General features: G+C 42.1%; 3 protein-coding genes and 1 long non-coding RNA gene across 7 annotated transcripts; 2 read left to right on the top strand and 2 right to left on the bottom strand.

Moving 5' to 3' along the window:
- The first annotated feature begins 137 nt into the window (after window positions 1–137).
- LOC104935633 (zinc finger Y-chromosomal protein 1) lies at window positions 138–6,144 on the top strand. 2 transcript variants are annotated; one of them, XM_010751496.3, is made up of 8 exons: window positions 138–541; window positions 1,428–1,524; window positions 1,614–1,928; window positions 2,103–2,252; window positions 2,659–2,787; window positions 2,880–3,014; window positions 3,147–3,290; window positions 3,385–6,144. In XM_010751496.3, exons 2-8 carry the CDS (start codon window positions 1,458–1,460, stop codon window positions 4,683–4,685), a joined length of 2,241 nt encoding a protein of 746 aa, XP_010749798.1. In that variant the 5' UTR covers window positions 138–541; window positions 1,428–1,457; the 3' UTR covers window positions 4,686–6,144. The 2 variants fall into 2 exon arrangements, with proteins under 2 accessions (XP_010749798.1, XP_010749799.1); XM_010751497.3 differs by lacking the exon at window positions 2,880–3,014 and having other exon boundaries at window positions 140–541.
- Window positions 6,145–7,792: 1,648 nt separating this feature from the next.
- Window positions 7,793–8,955, bottom strand: zgc:153704 (Lipocalin-like). Of its 2 annotated transcripts, none has more exons than XM_010751493.2 (6): window positions 8,802–8,955; window positions 8,578–8,717; window positions 8,423–8,502; window positions 8,223–8,336; window positions 8,034–8,135; window positions 7,793–7,957 (listed from the first exon to the last, which is right to left on the bottom strand). In XM_010751493.2, the coding sequence occupies exons 1-6, from the start codon at window positions 8,892–8,894 to the stop codon at window positions 7,938–7,940; spliced, it is 549 nt and encodes a 182-aa protein (XP_010749795.1). In that variant the 5' UTR covers window positions 8,895–8,955; the 3' UTR covers window positions 7,793–7,937. The 2 variants fall into 2 exon arrangements, with proteins under 2 accessions (XP_010749795.1, XP_010749796.1); XM_010751494.2 differs by having other exon boundaries at window positions 8,429–8,502.
- A 1,529-nt stretch (window positions 8,956–10,484) lies between these two features.
- Window positions 10,485–16,280, bottom strand: LOC104935634 (palmitoyltransferase ZDHHC23). Of its 2 annotated transcripts, none has more exons than XM_010751498.3 (5): window positions 15,443–16,280; window positions 14,536–14,663; window positions 13,389–13,994; window positions 11,525–11,692; window positions 10,485–11,421 (listed from the first exon to the last, which is right to left on the bottom strand). In XM_010751498.3, the coding sequence occupies exons 2-5, from the start codon at window positions 14,652–14,654 to the stop codon at window positions 11,148–11,150; spliced, it is 1,167 nt and encodes a 388-aa protein (XP_010749800.1). In that variant the 5' UTR covers window positions 14,655–14,663; window positions 15,443–16,280; the 3' UTR covers window positions 10,485–11,147. The 2 variants fall into 2 exon arrangements, with proteins under 2 accessions (XP_010749800.1, XP_019128583.1); XM_019273038.2 differs by having other exon boundaries at window positions 15,765–16,280.
- Window positions 16,281–16,492: 212 nt separating this feature from the next.
- LOC113744304 (uncharacterized) lies at window positions 16,493–18,699 on the top strand. Its single transcript, XR_003461428.1, has 4 exons — window positions 16,493–17,038; window positions 17,541–17,673; window positions 17,944–18,032; window positions 18,127–18,699. It is a non-coding gene; the product is annotated as an uncharacterized LOC113744304 (long non-coding RNA).
- The last annotated feature ends 464 nt before the right edge of the window (window positions 18,700–19,163 follow it).

Raw genomic sequence — 19,163 nt, 5'->3', positions numbered from 1 at the left:
TGTGTTGTTTTGTTTAGATGCTGTGTGTCGGTCTGGAGGTCACCGTTTAACACATTTTATTGTCACCGTTTAACACATTTTATTGTCACTGTTAAACACATTTTATTGTCGGCATTAAAGCCGTCCTCGGCCCGGTCCACACGAACCCCGGGGCTCAGACTAATTGCTGACCCCTCCGGTTCTGGCGTGCCCTGCCCCGTGTGAACGCCGGTCCTCGGATGATGGCCTGTTTGGTGCCTGCCGGTGTGCTTTCCTCAACCCTTCCGCATTTTCCTGCTGCTCTCGGGCTGTGACGTGTCGTGCTGACGGCGGCCTCGGAGCTGGAGGAGCGGGGGGCTGTAGCATGACCAGATCTGGCTCCAGACGTCCTGCTTTGCTTTCAGCAGAGCTCCAGAAACAACCCCTAACCCCTCCTTCTCTGCTCCTCTCCGGCCCGCCCAAATAACACAAAATTCCCGACTGAATCCAGCCCGAGTCTGGGGGAACCAGGCGGCCTGGAAGCCGAGGAGCGGACCGAGGCCATCCGTGCAGCATCAATCCGGTACGCGCGTCACTTTGCTCCGAGGTGCCGTTTGCAGAGTTGTGTTTGCATGTGTGTGTGTCTTTGTTTTCGCATGCATGTTGTATTTCAGTTTATTTCTTTATTGTCGCCGAGAGGCCGCGCCAGGCCGGGCCTTTTCTTCTCGGGCCCGGGCCTCCACACAGGCCGAGCCTGCTTACCGTGGCCTCTCCGTTAGCCTGTCCGCCGCACGCAGCGGCTGGTCTGTCCGCCGGCGGCCGTTAGGTACCGCCGGTTGTACTGGATTATAGCCGTTAATGCCGGTCAGTGCTCGGTAGGGGAACGGTCGGTCGTTTGTCTCCGCGGAGACATTTTCACTTAAATTAGCATCCGCCACACAGGCTAACAAAATGGCGGACGCTAGTGAAGAAAACGGGCTAGTTGCTACAGAATAACCCGCCAATACCATGCTACATGTATGAACAACATGCTACATGTATGACCACAGGCTACATGTATGAACAACATGCTACATGTATGAACAACATGCTACATGTATGAACACAGGCTACATGTATGAACAACATGCTACATGTATGAACAACATGCTACATGTATGACCAACAGGCTACATGTATGACCAACATGCTACATGTATGACCACAGGCTATATGTACATGTATGACCAACAGGCTACATGTATGAACACAGGCGCCTGTGGTCATACATGTAGCGCTACATGTATGACCGACAGGCTACGTTTATGACCACAGACTACTATGAACACAGGCGCCTGTGGTCATACATGTAGTACTACATGTACATGAACGTTTGTTTTGTTGTGTTAACATTGTGTGTGTGACTGGCTAACTGTACACATATGACTGACTTTGAAGTTGGCGTCATACGTGTTGTGTTTTACTTTCAGCTCTCCAGGAACAGATGCAGTGCGAGGACAATGGACGAGGAAGTCACCCGGCTTTCCATACGTGCTGAAGAGCCTAAAATAATCTTACACGGATCGGGTAATTATCCATGAGCTTCTTCATGTGTGTTTTTATTTACATGGGGTTAACCAAGACCGACTCTTGACTTATGAACATGCTACTTCCAGATGAGGGTGGTGCCGGCGGGCAGGAGTTTGTTGTGGAGCTTCAAGAGACTGTGTTGGTGTCCGAAGGCGAGGGGGAAGGCATGGCCGTCCACAGGTTTGCCCCAGACGAGCTCGTCATCCAGGACGCTGTTGAGGATGTGGTTTCTGAGTACGTGCACTGCGATGAAGATGAAGATGTCGCTGTAGAAACCTGCGTGATGGCTCTGGAGGGCGAGGAGGAAGGTGTTGCCATGGGAGACATCCCTGAAGATGGGATGGACCCAGAGCAGCAGGAAGACGACCAAGATGGCTGCGGAGATTACCTGATGATATCCTGTAAGTTTACTTCTCGGCTCCACCTATACCCTGTCGGTACCTGATCACAACATGTGTTGGCCTAGAAGGTGGAGGGGGATGTGATCTCCTCCACAGGTGGATGGGGGATGTGATCTCCTCCACTAGTGGAGGGTGGCACTCTGTAACAAAGCGTGCTGTGTGTTTCCTCATTAGTGGACGAAGCTGGTAAAATGGTGTCAGAGGACGGGACAGAGGTGACAGTGGAAGGAGCTGTGGAGGACCAGGAGGTGGAGAAGGATGAGGACGGACAGGAGGTGATAAAGGTGTACATCTTCAAGGCTGACTCTGGGGAGGATGACATGGGTAAGTTTATCATAGACCATTATTTTTTTATTCATTATCATAAACTGCCTTAGTCTGTTCCATCAAATACGAACAGGGATATACTTCATGTTAATTTCTTTGTATAAATATAATTGTGGTCTTTATTGAAGTCAGAAGTTTTCAGATTCCTCAATAAATGAATAAAGTCTGACAAAGAATTAAAAAGTCTTAAAGTTCATACTCAGAAGTTTTATGTTTCCTCTTGCTGTAGACAGCAGTGTTACTTAAATGAGATCATGACAGAAAGTCATCCATCAGTTTTTGACATTGAAAATAACTATAATTTATTGGGGTGATCATACATTTATGTGGTGCAAAATGTTAAATGTAACTTTTACTGCAGAAACCCGAAAGGTTTATTTAACGTTGTGTTTTTATTGTGCAGGAGAGTCTGTCGACATCAGCGACGGTGACACGGAGAGCGTGGCGTTGACGTCATCTTCAGGCCAGACGCTTAGAGAGAAGATGGTCTACATGTCTGTTGGTGATTCTCATCACAATCAAGGAAACCACGGTGAGTCATTGAGACCTAACACGTGGGGATGACTGTCATGAAAGTAAACGTCACTCGCTTTTTGGTTTTGTACATGTTGGGCTCATCTACAGGTGGGTCCAAGGTGACTGATGAGGTTTATATGGAGGTGGTGGTAGGAGGCGAAGAGCCAGTAACTCACGACCGCTCGTATGACAGCGTGTCTCTAAGCAAGGACTTCATGCCTGTGGCCTGGGCAGCTGCTTATGGTCAGCACCCGTCTATTAAATTGCTTTTAAAACTGGAAGCTGTGCATCAAGCGTCTCTGAGTGTCAGTTTGAGTTTTTACAGAAGCCGCTTAGTTTTATTGTTGAGTTGAAGATGTTTCGTTGACCTCACAGGTGCAGAGGACAGTGAGAGTTGTGAAAACCGAAATGGTGCAGCCAGCGCACTGCTGCACATCGACGAATCCGATGGCATTGATGAAATCAACAGACAACGCAACAAGAGCAAGAGACGATCAGAGCCTCGCCAGGTACAGACAGGTAAGAGCAACAGGAAGTCGCTTTTATCATTCTAAAGCTCCTGAAATCTTAAAGATAAAGTTTTATCTAACCATGTTGTCATTTCTGTCTGCAGCCATCATCATCGGTCCTTATGGTCAGCCTCTCACAGTTTACCCCTGCATGCTTTGTGGAAAAAAGTTCAAATCTAGAGGTTTCTTGAAACGCCACACCAAGAATAATCACCAGGATGTCCTGACGAGGAAAAAGTACCAATGTACAGACTGTGACTTCACCACCAACAAGAAGGCCAGCCTCCACAACCACATGGAGGTGCACGCTCTGAGCAGCAAGGCCCCTTTCGAGTGTGAAATGTGTGGCAAGGAGTTCCACCAGCAGGCGGCGCTGTTCTCCCACAGACTGCAGCACCACCACAGAGAACCCAAAAACCAACCTCCTCCACCGCCCACCAAGATGCATAAATGCAAGTTCTGTGACTATGAAACTGCCGAGCAAGGGCTGCTCAATCGGCACTTGTTGGCCGTTCACAGCAAAAGCTTCCCCCACATCTGTGTGGAGTGCGGGAAAGGTTTCCGACACCCTTCAGAGCTAAAGAAACACATGCGCACACACACAGGCGAGAAGCCGTACTCCTGCCTGTACTGTGACTACAAGTCAGCTGACTCCTCCAATCTCAAGACTCACATCAAGACCAAGCATAGCAAAGAGATGCCGTACAAATGTGAGCGCTGTTTCCAGACCTTTGCAGAGGAGGATGAGTTAATGCAGCACGGACTAACACACGAGGAGAATAAGACCCACCATTGTGCCCACTGTGACCACAAAAGTTCCAACTCCAGTGACCTGAAACGCCATATCATATCTGTTCACACCAAGGACTACCCACACAAATGTGCCATCTGTGGAAAAGGTTTCCACCGGCCATCTGAACTGAAGAAGCACTCGTTATCCCACCGCACCAAGAAACTCCATCAGTGCCGACACTGCAACTTTAAAATCGCAGATCCTTTTGTCCTCAGTCGTCACATCTTGTCTGTCCATACAAAGGAGCAGCAGGCCTCTCCTGAAAAGAGTGAGGCCAAGAGGACAGAGACGCACACTCCTGTAGCCACACCTAAAAAGTCTGGACCGAGCGGGTCCAGCAGCTCTGGTCCACCCGGCAGAGTCAGTGCCGCCAGCTTAGCCAGCAGCGTGACTGTAGTTATTGGCAAAGGACAGAAAGAAAGGAGAATTTATCAGTGCCAATACTGCGACTACAGCACCGGGGACGCTTCGGGATTCAAGCGACATGTGATTTCCATTCATACAAAAGACTATCCGCACCGCTGCGAGATCTGTTCAAAAGGCTTCCGACGCCCCTCAGAGAAGAACCAGCATATCATGCGACACCACAAGGACGTGGTTCAGGCCGAGTGACTATGACCGAGCCAAAAACTGTGCCACAGCAAAAGAACAACATTGAAGCAACCATCCCACCCAGCACTGCACCCAGCACAGCAGCATCCATGATGAACTACTGCAGTGTGTCTGCGAGCTGCTGCACTTAGTCCGTTCTGTTGTTTTGCTCTTTTTGATACTCTGCCTGTTTGTTCACTAATGTATACACATGTACATAACGTCAGCGCTCTGTCCACACATGTGCGTAACGTTAGCGATGTCTACGCGTGTGCGTGACGCTAGCACTGTCTACACGTGTGTGTAACGTTAGCGCTCTGTCCACATGTGTAACAGAAGACCTCCGTAGACTTGCACTTTGAACTGCATGTCCTTGCTGGTGACGGTGTGCATGGCAGATTGTGCAAACATCTCTTTGTAGATTTTTAAGTTTGCAGGCAGTGATCGGCTGTCGATCATAATGGTCCTAATTATTTGTCTCAGAACTGAAGTAATTTGCAAAAAATTTGTCTTTGTTAAAATGTACTAAACAGCAGATTAGAAACCTGTTCCTCCAGAAGCACTTCATCCTGCTAAAGATCATGAATAATGCAGTAATCCTGTGTGTGTGTGTGTGTGTGTGTGTGTGTGTGTGTGTGTGTGTACATACGTATGTATGTATGTATGTGTGCATGCATGCCATGATAGAGAATTAAAGTTCACGTATGCGCTGTCACGATGCGGTCATGCCCCCATTTTCATCATCCACTTGTCGGATGTTTCGGTGTTCAGAAGTTCTGGAACACAGTATTTAGAATCAGTTCATTTTGAGCAGTAAAAACTCAGAATTAATTTGCGATGAGGAAAATGTGTCTCAACATTCAACTAGCTGTTTGTTTCTACGAACAAACCTTAGTTTCACACGGATTTACAGAATCTGTCAAATACACCAATATTAGGCTGTTTAAAAACATGTCAGTATCCTGATATAACTATCTAACTATGATCATACAGTACACATGGTGCTGCTGTCATGGATCTATGGACTGAATCCATAATCAATATATTGATATTAGGCTGGTTAAAACACATCAGTATCCTGATAGAACTGTCTATTGAGTCATATGTCTGTATGATCAAGAACACGTGGTGCTGCTGTCATGGATCTATGGACTGAATCCACACACGTGTACTTTTCCCAGAGGAAAGGGAACCTCTTTCTTGATGAAACTTCAGACGACAGGTGCTGGTGGTGTTCTTGTACTTTGGCTTTTTACATTTTTGTTATCACCTGTGATTATTTTTGTTTTTATATTTATTTCATTTACAAGTTGTTGTATAGTTAAGTGTAACTAGACTTCTATGGGACGTAAATTATTGTTTTGTATACAAATCTGTACAAAGCGTGTAGATGTAAACACTTGATAAAAACAAATCTGAACTGTGTTGTTATGGATGTACTTCAATGTATTTGTTAAAGAAATAAAAGCAAAGTATTTTAGCTGTTAGTGTCACGTTGTTGAAGTCGAAACAGTTTGAGTTTGTTGCATTCGCTCAACTGAAGACAGTTTGTAAACAGATTTCAGGTGATCGCAGAGATCACCTGAAATCTGTTTAAAGTTATACTAAATTAAAGTTTTTAAAAGTTTAAGTTTTTAATTCAGTATAGTGAAGTAGTAAACTTTAGAATTAAAGGGTCTGTGTCTTTAACCTCTGGCAGATATCAAATCCAATTACTTTATCAAAAACATTTATAAAGCTGTGATTTAAGTTTGAAGCCTCAGTTTTTAATATCCATGTTTTCTTTAGCTTGTTGTTTTCTCCCACTGTCTGTATGTACACTGAATAATGTAAAGCCCCTCAACCACAAACATAACGGACCCCTGATGGGGAAAAAAAGAGAGTGAACCTTAAAGATAAGTACGATTTTTTTTTCACAGTCGTGGTCCAGAGTGTGACTAGTGTGAAGCCTGTAACTCTTTGTTATCAGGCTGCTCCAATAAGTCTCTGAGGACTTTGCAGTTAATTCAGAATGCTGCTGCACGTGTTCTGACAGGAACCAAGATCAGAGATCACATCTCTCCCATTCTGGCTTCCTTGCATTGACTACCTGTTAAATCTAGAATAGAATTACCTTATCTAAAAGAGCTCATAGTACCTTACTACCCCTCTAAAACACTGCGCTCTCAGGACGCTGGGTTCCTTGTGGTTCCTATAGTCTCCAAAAGTAGATTGGGAGCCAGAGCTTTCAGCTATCAGGCTCCTCTTCTGTGGAACAAACTACCATTCTGGGTTCAGGAGGCAGACACAGTCAACACCTTTAAGAGTAGACTGAAGACTTTCCTCTTTGATAGAGCTTATAGTTAGTGCTGGCTCAGGTCATCCCTTAGTGATGCTGCCATAGGATTAGACTGCTGGGGGACACTGTCTCTGTCTCTCTCTGTCTCTCTCTCTCTCTCTCTTTCCATCTGTAAACATTCATGTCTCATTAATGCATGTCACTAACTAAACTTCTTCCCTGGAGTTTCTGTCTCTGTCGTCCAGCAGGTTCTCGTGGATCGTGGCTGCTGTTGTGGTCCTGCATGACGTCCACTACACATATTACTACTGTCATTATTGCTGCCATATCTCCATCACAGTTTATAGTTAGTTGATGATTTGCAGCTGCTGAGCATCTGTGTCTCTCTGTCTCTATCACAGGTTCCACTGCTACTGTAATCATTTTATCATTCATTGTCATTTCATCAGTCATTGTAATTGTACAATATGTTTGTGTTGATTTGTTCTGTACACGTGACATCTATTGCACGTCTGTCCGTCCTGGGAGAGGGATCCCTCCTCTGTGGCTCTTCCTGAGGTTTCTTCCACCTTTTTTCCCTGTTAAAGGTTTTTTGTGGGCAAGTTTTTCCTCACTCGAACCGAGGGTCTAAGGACAGAGGGTGTCACTCCCTGTACAGATTGTAAAGCCTCAGAGGCAAAATGTTTTGTGAATAAAAATAAAATTTGATTTGATTTGAAGCCTCTAGAGCGCAGACACTAAATCATTGAAGGAGACATTTCATGTTTTACATTTGAAATCTATATTTGCATCTTAAGAGATTCTGCAAGAGAAACTTTTAAGAGTTTTAAACCAGGTGAAAACAGACACATCACTGGGAGTATTTTATGTTGCTTTGCTGGATAAAAGCAAAGTGCATTGAAACCAGGCTTCACATAAAGAGGAACATTATTAGGGATCAGGTCTTGGCTGGAACCTGTGTTCAGGTCTTCAGACGGTGTCATTGAGTATGGAAGCTAGGCAGCTGGGCACTCCACTGAAAAGAAAAGAGTCAGGTGATTAGTACACATCACTAATTACTTTGACAAAAAAGTCCATTGATATGAAAGTACCATTTTTAGGAAGGAAAGCGATGTTTTCAGGCAGGACGGCAGTTTCCAAAGAGAACTGCCTGAACTTCTCTAGTAGATCAGCACTGAGGTCCATACTGCGGCCTGTCAGACCGCATGAGATTTAACATGTAGATCACATAATGACTGAATTGCTTGAAATGCTTGGATTCACACTAACGATGACTTTACCATAGAGTTTGTTGACGACTGTGATGACATCTCCTTTGGTCTTGATGGTGTGCGTCAGAGCGTACTCATTGTACTTCACATCAACAATCCTCATGTCATTCTGATTCCCCCAGCCTGACAAAGGAACAAATCATGTGATGACAGAAATACTGTGGATGGTTCATTGTGAATGTTGCACACTTCTATTTACATGCACTCACGCTCACTCATGTATGTGAACTTTCCAGGAATGTCAGTCTTCTTGATCAAGCTGTTCATTCTCCAACAGGAGCCGTCAGAGCTGCAAAGAAAACAATGAAACATGATGAACTGTGTCACCACTGAAAACTCTCCACGTCCCTCCTCCCACACTCACTTCAGACTGGCGTACGACATGTCCAGGTCCCCGTCTGCATTTGGGGTGAACATGGTCACGCCCATCTTCATGCTGGCTCTGTGGTTGATAAACCACTGCGCATTAGTGGCAAATCCAATTAGGTACCATTTTCCTGCCACCTACAGACACAATCAGAAACACAAGTAGGAATTAAACATGAATCAGTAAAATAAAAACTTGGTTCAGTCAGTTTTGTGTCTTACCGCCTGTAAATTGAAGTCTGCCTGTGGGACGACTTCAGAAGATACCACCAAAGAGCAGAGCACAGCTCCCAGCACTGTCAACAAGGAAGTCATAATGATCAGACAGAAATGATGATGAAGAGCGCAGACGAAGAGCTGCAGATCTGTTGTTGAAGTTCTGCCTGACAACTCTTTATATAGTGGAGCGATGATTCCACCCAGCACAAACAAACCCTGGAGCTGGGATGGGTTCAAACATGTGAAGCTTCAGTTTCAGTCGACTATGTAGGAGCATGATGGTAGACAGCAGAAACACGCCAAGAAACAACAAAAGCTATTATAGCACACCGCGTTTCATAATGAAGGTTCATGTTGAGTTTCAATTCGTGAGTCGAAGCTGTAAAAACACAGTGGTCAACAAAGCAGTAGCTGCCCTCCAGTTCTTTCTGTGGCACAGAATCAAATTCATCAGTCAGCAGTTTGTAAGAATAAAACAGACGTCTTTTATGTGTGTGCATCAACATGAATGAATCGAGTCTGTTTAGTCTAAATATTCATTCATTCAGTCATAATAATGGTAATAATTTGGTAGTATAGTATAGTATACATAATCAGGAGTTCATATAATCTGTATTTATGAGTTAATATTTCTGAATTTAAATCATTTAGTTTGTCTAATAGATGCAAAGGTGTGTGTGTGTGTGTGTGTGTGTGTGTGTGGGGGAAGCATCCCGCTTCAAATACTGTATACTTTTTTCTACATTTCTCTTAAAGTTTTATTACTTTGCAGATCAGATTGATACAAACATAATACATACATAGTAATTTTTTTTAAATTATTGATTAAACTACCTGGCAGTACATTAACTACTTACATTAGGGCACAATAATATAATATATATTTAGTCCTATAAAATATATACTAATTAATTAATATATAATATAATATAATATAATGTGTCTGTGTGGGTACTTCCTGTGTTCTCTCTGTGGGTTCTCTGGCTTCCTTCCACAGTAAAATGAACCCTAACAGGTTAACTGGTTCGTCTAAATTGTCTGTAGGTGGTTACTTGTCCATGGTGGACCCTGCCCTCTCACACAAAGTCCGTTGGGTAGATGAGGATAAGCAGTTACAGAAAGCAGTACCTTATACTTTAAGTATATTTTGATGCTATACATTGATACATTTATGCAGTGACATTTAAAAAAGTAAGGCAGAGTAATTCACATAAAGACTGCAGATACAGTTTCTTAATTTAAGATTTAACTGTTAATTATTAAGAAGGTCTTTCTGAATGTACACAGAAAAACTTTATACAACTTTCTGCATGTGAATCCAGAAGATGAATTAGAAAGTCAGTGCAGGTGGATACATGCCGCTCCTCTGACCTACATACCTTACCAGTTTTAACAGGCATGACTTTTGCCCCGAGAAAACAAATATTTGAAGATATGCGGTGCCAGAAAAGGATTTTATACTTGCATAAGACTGCAGCTGCAGACCTGTGAGCACAAACTCTCACAAATAAATGCACAGATGTTTAATTCTCAAACCTTTACTTAAAGTAAACAACCGATCAAGTTATAAAAGCATCATGCAGATCAACAATATATATAATATAATATAATATAATATAATTAATATAATATAATATAAAAAGACATGTTTAATTATGAATATATAGATTTCAGTAGGCATGAACTGGAAACTCTGAAGTGGTCAGTGAGACGATAAAGCTGTAATTAACAGATTAACCTAAAGGTGGCACCAGAGGAAAACCCTCCATCACATGATAGATTGAGTAACTTAAATGGAGATAATGTATTGATTTAAACAACTGGTCGATGGCTCCAGAGCCAGCCGTGCATTATAAGAACTGATGATGTGAAATAATGGAAGTGTAATGAGTGAAATACTTTAGAGTATCTGAGGAGGAACAAGCTGATTTTTTTTCAGTGTGTAACATGAGGAAGTCTCCTCTTGTTTATTTTAAGGGTTAGTTCAGTTTTTCTTTGACATGCAGACAAAATATTTTCTGTCATAAGTGAAGTCTGTACAGTAACATGACAGCACCCACAGCCTGAAACCTGTTGGTTATTTCTTCAAACAACTGTGCAACAATTAATTGATTAAGAAATACATGAGATGAAACTCTACACACTGTTCAAGTCTACATATGCATGCATGTCTTCTGTACAGCAGTCTTTACACACCTCATTTAAATTTTTACACACTGTGTTTAAATCTTCACACATCACAATTAAATCTTCACACACTGTATTTAAGTACTGACACAGTGTTTAAATCTTCATGTGTCATTTTCAAGTCTTCACGGACAGGACTGTTGTTCACAGTCTAAACTTAAACTATACCAAGTCAGTGAGGCTGTAGCGCAGAGAAACTGAGGTGTCCGCCATGGTGAGGAACTCAATCCAGTTCTGACAGAAACCATGTGAATACTGTCCTGTGTCAATGACGAGTCCAAACAGTCGGCTCCGACCCATTTTGTTCCTTAGAGCCAGCTGAGACTCTCGCTCCGTCACGTTGAAGCTGATATTCAGAATCTGAACCACCAACAGGTAAAAGAGTCCAGCGGTCACGATGCTGCTGTACCAGGCACAGGTGAAGCAAAGAGCTGTGCTGTAAAGATAACAAACATGACATTTGTTCTATGTTTACAGTTCATAGCTGAGCTATACCATAATAATACTGTACTATAACTACTATAATATTTATACAGTACCTGGACTGGTTATAGACGGTAGGGCAGTACAGCAGTGCTGTCATCAGATTGTGGTGAGGACAGAGGCTCCAAAGCACCAAACTGATCCCGTACAGAGAAGTCAACACGAACACACAAAGCGTGAACAAGAAGCTGCGATGGTTTGCCTGTCCGATACAGCTGTTTATCCTACAACACACCAGACCAGACCAGTAAGACAAGTCAGACCAGTGACATCAGTCAACACTTTTTTCACTTTTGTCAGAAAATAGTTTGTGGACTGTTAAAATTGTAAAATCTATGGATTATCCTGAAGAACTGGGACATTTGTTTTGCATGTTTAATTTCTCCACAAATTTTTAATTAATTGTAATTTCTTAGCACATATTTTAATTTTCTGCAGATGTTAATTTCAATTCATATTGATATTTTATGTTATTTTTAATGTCGTCTCAAAACATAAAAGTAAACAAACAACAATGCGAATAATAATATTCATGTTAAACATGACATTCCACATCCATCTAAGAAACAAGCATGCCCAGGACCCGCCTTTGCTTTACTTGACCCCTGTGCCTCTTTTTCCAGGTGGTAGACTCACAACTCCACATTGCTTTTTCGGGCTGTGCCTGGTCAGGCCCTGTGGGCTAAGGCCATTATTTGGGAGGAACCTGGGAGGAAGTGATTAGGAGGAACTGACTGATCTGAACCAGATGGGTTCTTGTTATTGGACTTCTGTGCTAGACATAGATTGGCTATAACAAACACCATGATCAAGCATTAAGTCATTCATGTGTACTCGGTACCAGAACATCTTATGGTGCAGGTCAATTAAGACTTGTTGTTGTGTCATCAGATTTATGCCCATATGTTGGACACTCGGGCAAAGAGAGGAGCAGAGCTGTCATCTGGTGGTGAGTTGGATTAGGTGGCAGGGGAGAAAGCTGAACAGACCTGGTAAACACAAATGTGTAGTAAGGGTGAACTGAGAACAACTGGCAGATGCGGACATCTGTCCACATGGTCTTCAGCTCACAACACTGAAAGAAATTTTCGTGCATCCTGGGGAAGGTTAGGACACATAATCCGAGTGGGCTGTTTTCAAAACGTCCACTGTTGAGGCAGCTGCTAGGGGTTGCGGTCAGAAGTTGCCTGTTGTGGCAACGAACTAAAAACCTGCTGGTGGAAATGAGCCTTAGAGATAGGGCGAGGAGCTCATACATCTGGAGGGAGCTCAGAATCATCAGATTAGTATAGACATGTTAAAGGAGGAGAAGGAGAAGGAGTAGACCCCTGGGCAGACCCAGAACCTGCTGGAGGGACTGTATAGCCCATCTAGCCTGGGAACGCCTCAGGATCTCCCAGGAGGAGCTGCATTGTGTTGCTGGAATGCCTTGCTAAACCTTCTGCCACCACGAAGCAACACCAGATAAGCGGAATAAAATAAAATAAAATGGATGAATAAATAGATGTTATGGCTGTGGCTCAGGGGGTAGAAAGGGTCATCCACTAGTCAGATGATTGGCAGTTTGATCCCCAGCTCCTCCAGTCTTCATGTTGAAGTGTCGTTGGGCAAGATACTGAACCCCAAGTTGCCCCTGAAGGCTGAACCATTGGTGTGTGAATGTGTATGAATGGTTATCTCCTAAAACTGATGAGCAGTTGGCACCTTGCATGGCACCTAATGCCATCAGTGTGTGTGTGTGTGTGTGTGTGTGTGTGTGTGTGTGTAAATGGGTGAATGAGATGTAGATGTAGTGTAAAAGTGCTTTGAGTGGTTAGAGGACTATGGCACTATATAAGTACAGTCCATTTACCAATTAAATGTGCTGCTGGTTGATCAAAATGTTTCTGCCTAAACACACACACACACATACAAACCCACCAGATGCAGTGGTGGTCCAGACGCTGGACACAAGCTCCACAGGTTCGACAGTGTCCGGCCCGGGGGGGGCGGATTATTTTGCACACAGGACAGCGGCTCCATTTTGTTGTCTCCGCTGAGGTGCCTGCAGAGGAGGCTGCTGTTTGGGTAGATGCTCTCAGGTGTGTGGAGGCCTCATTAGCCTCCTGACTGCAGGCTTCGGGGTGTGAAGGGGTCACAAATCCTGGACCCCTCTTGGTGAGAATAAGAGAGACAATGGTGAGAATCATGCCGGTGGTCACAGTGCACAGTTGCAGCGGACTGATGTCCCCATGTGGTAAAATCTCTGTGATGAACAGGAAGTACATGTAGAACAGGGAGTAGAGCGAAAGAGTGAGGAAGAAGAGGGTGCGTCTCCTCTTCCGGTGTGTGGCGTAGTAGTACCACAGCACCAGGCCGGGCAGAGTGGTAAGGATGATGATACCTAGCAGGTAATGCAGCGCTGCAACTTGTAGCAGGAGAGGCAGCAGCACCAGAACTGGGACAATGGAGATCTCTAGGCGGTCAACCATGGCCCCAAAAACAACAGACTGGCACCCACTTTTAGGAGGTCTGTCTTTCAGCCACCTACAGAGGTCATCAACAACAAAGGTCATCAACAACAGAAGTCTGTAGTTGATAACAACAGAGGTCTTTAACAACAGAAGTCAGCAAAAACAGAGGTTATCAACTACACATGTCATCAAGTACAGATTTCCCTCAAAAACTAATTAAATAAATAAAAATCAAAAATCAAACCCTTACTCTCTGCATCCAGCTAAGATCTCAGGAACTTTTAGCTATCAGGGTTAAGGTTAGCTAGGTAGCTAGCCTAGCTGCTTTCCTGTGTTTATAGTCTTTATGCTAAGCTAAGCTAGCTGTTTCCCAATGTTAAGCTAGGCTGGTTGTTTCCTCCTGTTTCCTGTTTTCATGTTAAACCTATTATTTCGCTGACAAATATGAAAGTGATGTGAATCTTTTCATGTAAGGCTTCCGATCTAAGTCTAAGTAGTCTGTCTTTTTCATCTCTGCCTGAAACTGAAGTACTTTTAACTTTTTTTTAACCAATATAACATTTAATAACATTTAATATACTTCTGTATGGAATTCTGTAGTTGAACTCTCATACCTGTTGAAAGCTTCATCCAGATCTTCACAGTCACAGCAACATCTGTTCTGGTAGATATCACATTTACAGCAACACAGAGGATCATCAGGTTCTGGAGGTTTTAACTTCTCCCATTTCATTCTGGATTCCTAAAGTTAAAGTTGAAGAATATTTTAACTACATTTAACTTTTGATATTTTACCTTTATTTTACTGTTTTAATACCTTAACGTTAGTGTAACATTTCAATATTTTAACTTTTTTTTACTGTTATATGTTAACTGTATTTTATTATTATATATGTTTTACTTTTATATTTTACTGTTGTATTATTTAAACTTTATTTAACTATTTTAATATTTTGACTACATTTAATAGTTTTAATACTTGAACTACATTCAGTGAGTATACTTGCACACTTTTACAGCAGTACCACTTTCATGTATTCTTCCTTCCTCCAAAACAGACCTCACTTCTATTTCTGTATATTTGAGAAACAATCAGGACAAACATGAAATCAAGAACCTGATGTAAATCTAAACCAGGTCTGGGTTTGATCATGATTACAGGACACACATCACATTATAGAATAAAAATTAGACTCACCCTGAACCTGTAACTTAAAGATTAAAGATAAAAATGAATCATTTCTAAAATCAGACAGTTCTCAGTCCCAAAGAGCTCCTAATGTAATTTGTTTAATTTGTTGAAACAAGGCCACTGAATCCTTAGGGACAAAGTATGTGGGCCAATGAACTCGAGTCTTTAACCCTCAGAGATCACTTTTGTCAGTGTGTTATTATTTTAGTCCCATTTATAAATTGTCTATATGCAAACAAAAAGACAACATGCATTTCAGTGTTTGTCTTATCGTTTAATATCAGATTCAACTATTTAAACATGTTCTGGTTCTATGTCTCTAAACTTACCTTTACACTCCAAACAACAAAAACAAAACCATCAACCAGTTGTCTCTTTCCAGGTAAAAGTTACTCAATCTTCAGGAAACAATGAAAAAGAAAACAATGAAGAAAACAACCTCCTGTCATCAGACTCCTGTAAAACTAGACCTTATTTTCTCATCAGTCGTTTGTGTCTGTTAGGATGAACGACACTGAATCAGATCACTAATCCGGTTCTCATTTCTTGGATTTCCACGGTGGAAGAATAGGGTCCTCATCTTCCTCCTCTTCCTGTCATGTTATTAAATAGTTCACGTCATTCCTCAGCATGGTTAATTTCTGCTGTTACCATTTGAACAGTGGATTGCTGGGTTAATTTAGTCAATCGTCGCTAATACGTCCCACAAGACGGTCCACCCTTGTCTGTCCTCGCTGACAGTCCACCCTGGTCTGTCCTCACTGACTGTCCACCCATATGTGTCTTCACTGACAGTCCACCCCCATCTGTCCTCGCTGGCAGTCCACCCTTATTTGTCCACTCTGGTAGTCCACCCTGATCTGTCCTCGCTGACAGTCCACTCTAATTTGTCCGCTCTTGCAGTCCACTCTGATCTGTCCTTGCTGACAGTCCACCCTGGCAGTCCAGCCTGATCTGGATCACAGTGAGTATGAGGAGCATGGCAGGCACTCATAGATGAGTGATCCACAGGGATGCCCCACCCTTCAGGATCAGAATCAGGTTTCCTTTAACTAGCACCCGGAAAACTCTGGAAGACTCTGTGTGTGTATTATGTGACAGGATTTTAGATGCAGATTGTTGCTCATAAACTTCAACACATTCAGTCAGTGTGTGTCATAACAGTGTCCTTTAAATCAGAACAATATTGTTGTATACACACACACACACACATGTATATAATGTACATATCTTCCTTAACACACAGTTGCATTATCAGCTGGTGTACATATAGGTGTCTATATATATATTTATATATCTACGGTCAGAGTGAGTGAAGCTCTTAACGTCTGAATCAATGCAGAGAAAAATGCTGCTCTTCTTCCTGTTGGTTTCTCTTCCATTAGTTCTGATGGATCCGGAACCTGAGACACTAAACCCGGCTCTAATCTGTTTAATGCAGAGAGTGGACTGAACCATCACTTCACTTAATCATTTATATTCAAATAATGTTTTATCTATATTTCATTCAGGCTTTAGGAAAAAAGTGGCTTTAAAGGTTTAGAGTTGTGTTTCCTGTTTTATTTTGTAGTTCTGCCCTATCTGTGTTTTGTATTTAAGGAGCAGGAGTTTAGGTTGAAAAGTCAGTGTCATTCTTCAAGAATGTATGGACCTTGTGTCATGACTAAGAAAGCTGGTTATGTTTAGGTTGTCTTGTGTCAATGTTGTCTTGTGGTTTCCTGTTTTATTTTGAAATTTTTCCCTCCTCTCGTTTCAGATAACTTGCCCCTTCCCCTGGTGTGGTTCCCACCAGCCTGACTGTCCTCCCCGCCCTGATTGTTTCCACCTGTACCCCATTACCATGCGTGTATATAATATCTGCGTCTTCCTTTGTTTGTTGCCAGTTCGTCTTGTCCTTCGTGTCTGTGAACCAGCTCCTCGCCATAGTTAAGTCAAGTTCTTTTCTACTTTTGATCCGTGCTTGTGCCTTGTCAGGTTTTTGTATAAGTCTTTGCTACTTTGTCAAGCTTTTGTACTTTATAGATTTTTTCCCCCGTAAGAGTGGTTTTTCGTTTGTTATCTTTATCCTTGATTTTGTTAGTAGGTTTTCCCTCTCATGGGTGTTTTTTTTTTTTTTTTGTTCTTTAGATTATATAGCGTTTTCCTCCCAGTGAGTTTTTTTTTTTTCATAATAAAAGATTTTGTTTATTTCACACTTTGTCTCCTGAGTCGTGCGTTTGGGTTCAAGCCACAGTTCTAGCCATGACACCTTGTTGTTTTCCCATATCCTTAGTTTAACCATACCAAATATATTTTGTTGGCTATATTGTAACAATCCAGTGTGAATGCATATTTAAAGCCATATTCTCGATCAAATGCTTTTAACATTAAAACTTCATGTTTTAGAATAGCATAAATGGCTATGCTGAAGAATGTGTGTCTTTGTAGGATACAGCGAGAGATGAGGCCCTATAATGCATCACTGTTGGTGTTCTGACAGTTGTCAGTGAAGATAGTCCTCACGAGGATCCAAGCTCAGTGAACCTCCAGCCCATCTCCACTGCCATCATTCTAGAGGGAGGTATTCTCATGGATCATATTAAAAACTTGCTTTAGTCAGTTTCTCTGTTATTTGGACTTACATATGCTTTGCATTTGAATTACCCAAAATGCATGGCAAATAGACTCAACTTAATGCAGACTGTGATGCTTGGACTGGGAACTGTCTACTCGGTTACACCAGTAAAGAGCCATCAGCTGATAACACTTTGTATGCTTTGCAGCCATTAATGTTCTCCTGTTGACAGAGAAAGTTTGATGCTTTCATGCAACTCTGCATTTACCATCTTAGTTTTTGTTATGCACTGGTTGGACCCAAACCTGGGATGCTGCAACAAGGACCCTGTGGAGGGGGTGTGGTCCATCAGCTGCAGGGGAGAGGTATGCAGACTTCAGGAGAGCAGCGCCATGGGGAGGTGATTAGCAGGAGGTATCTGCATCTAGTTGTCTAATCACTCTCCCCTTTTTACAACAGTAGTGTGCTGGACCTGCAAGCACAGACACACCAAGATTCGGCAACAAAAGAGTGGTGGTCCGGAGTGTTGCAATGACACAAACAGACTGCAAACGGCTCAGATCATTGGGTGTTCTGTTTATGAGTGAAATAAACGTGTCAGTCATCATTCTGTGACTCTGTGCTCAAGAAACCCACAGTGGCATCAGTCAATGCCACAGACACATTCAAGGAAATTGGTTTGTTTAATTTAAATGAACTTGTGAAAATGAGTGAGTAGTAAGTTGTAGGTATTTTGTAATTCTAAGTGGGGTTCTAATTGTATCAAAATGTGTTGTACTACTTAATTTAGTACTACACACTTAAAGTAAACAAGCTTTTCTAACTCACTAATCTTAAGATTAATTTGCTTAATTTTAAAGTACTTTAAAATAAAGTCAACTTATTACATTTTACAGTATAAACGTAGGGGTAGGGCTAGAGGTTAGGGTAGTAGTGATATTCTTTATCTTTTGTTTGTTTCCTTCATACAAATATTGTTCCCTATCCTTGATAATAACTGCACTACCTTCATCAGCTGGTGTACTGTTTTTATTATCTATTAGTTCCTTACGGGTTCTGGTTTCTTTTGCACTGAAGTTAGGTTTGGTTTTATGTGGTTGGATATTATAAAAATAATCCAAAAATAATCCATATCAGCTTTGATGAGGTCAGTGACCTCTGTTGGCAGTTTAGATAAAAAAGGACTCCAATCAGACTTTAAAGTGGAGGGAGTTGGTTCTGTATTTTTCTTTTTTTGAAAATATACATCTAATTTTATTTTTCTGTGATATTGCTGAATATCCCATCTACTCTGTTCTGTTATGTTCTTAGTGCTCCCTCTAGTGGTGATGAAGATTAATCATTTAGTTTAAATTTTGTGGCCAATACAATTGTATTGTTTGATCCCTCCTGTACTGGCAGGCTTATGGGGATGTATTTTAAATAACACTGTGCTGTAACATTTTTTTGGCCATTGCTTTGGTCCAATAAATATTATCTTTGCCTGTGGAAAAAGA

Source organism: Larimichthys crocea, chromosome XXII (genome assembly GCF_000972845.2).
Source record: "Larimichthys crocea isolate SSNF chromosome XXII, L_crocea_2.0, whole genome shotgun sequence".
In the NCBI taxonomy this organism is placed as follows: Eukaryota; Metazoa; Chordata; class Actinopteri; family Sciaenidae; genus Larimichthys; species Larimichthys crocea.
This window is presented reverse-complemented; position numbering and strand designations above follow the sequence as displayed.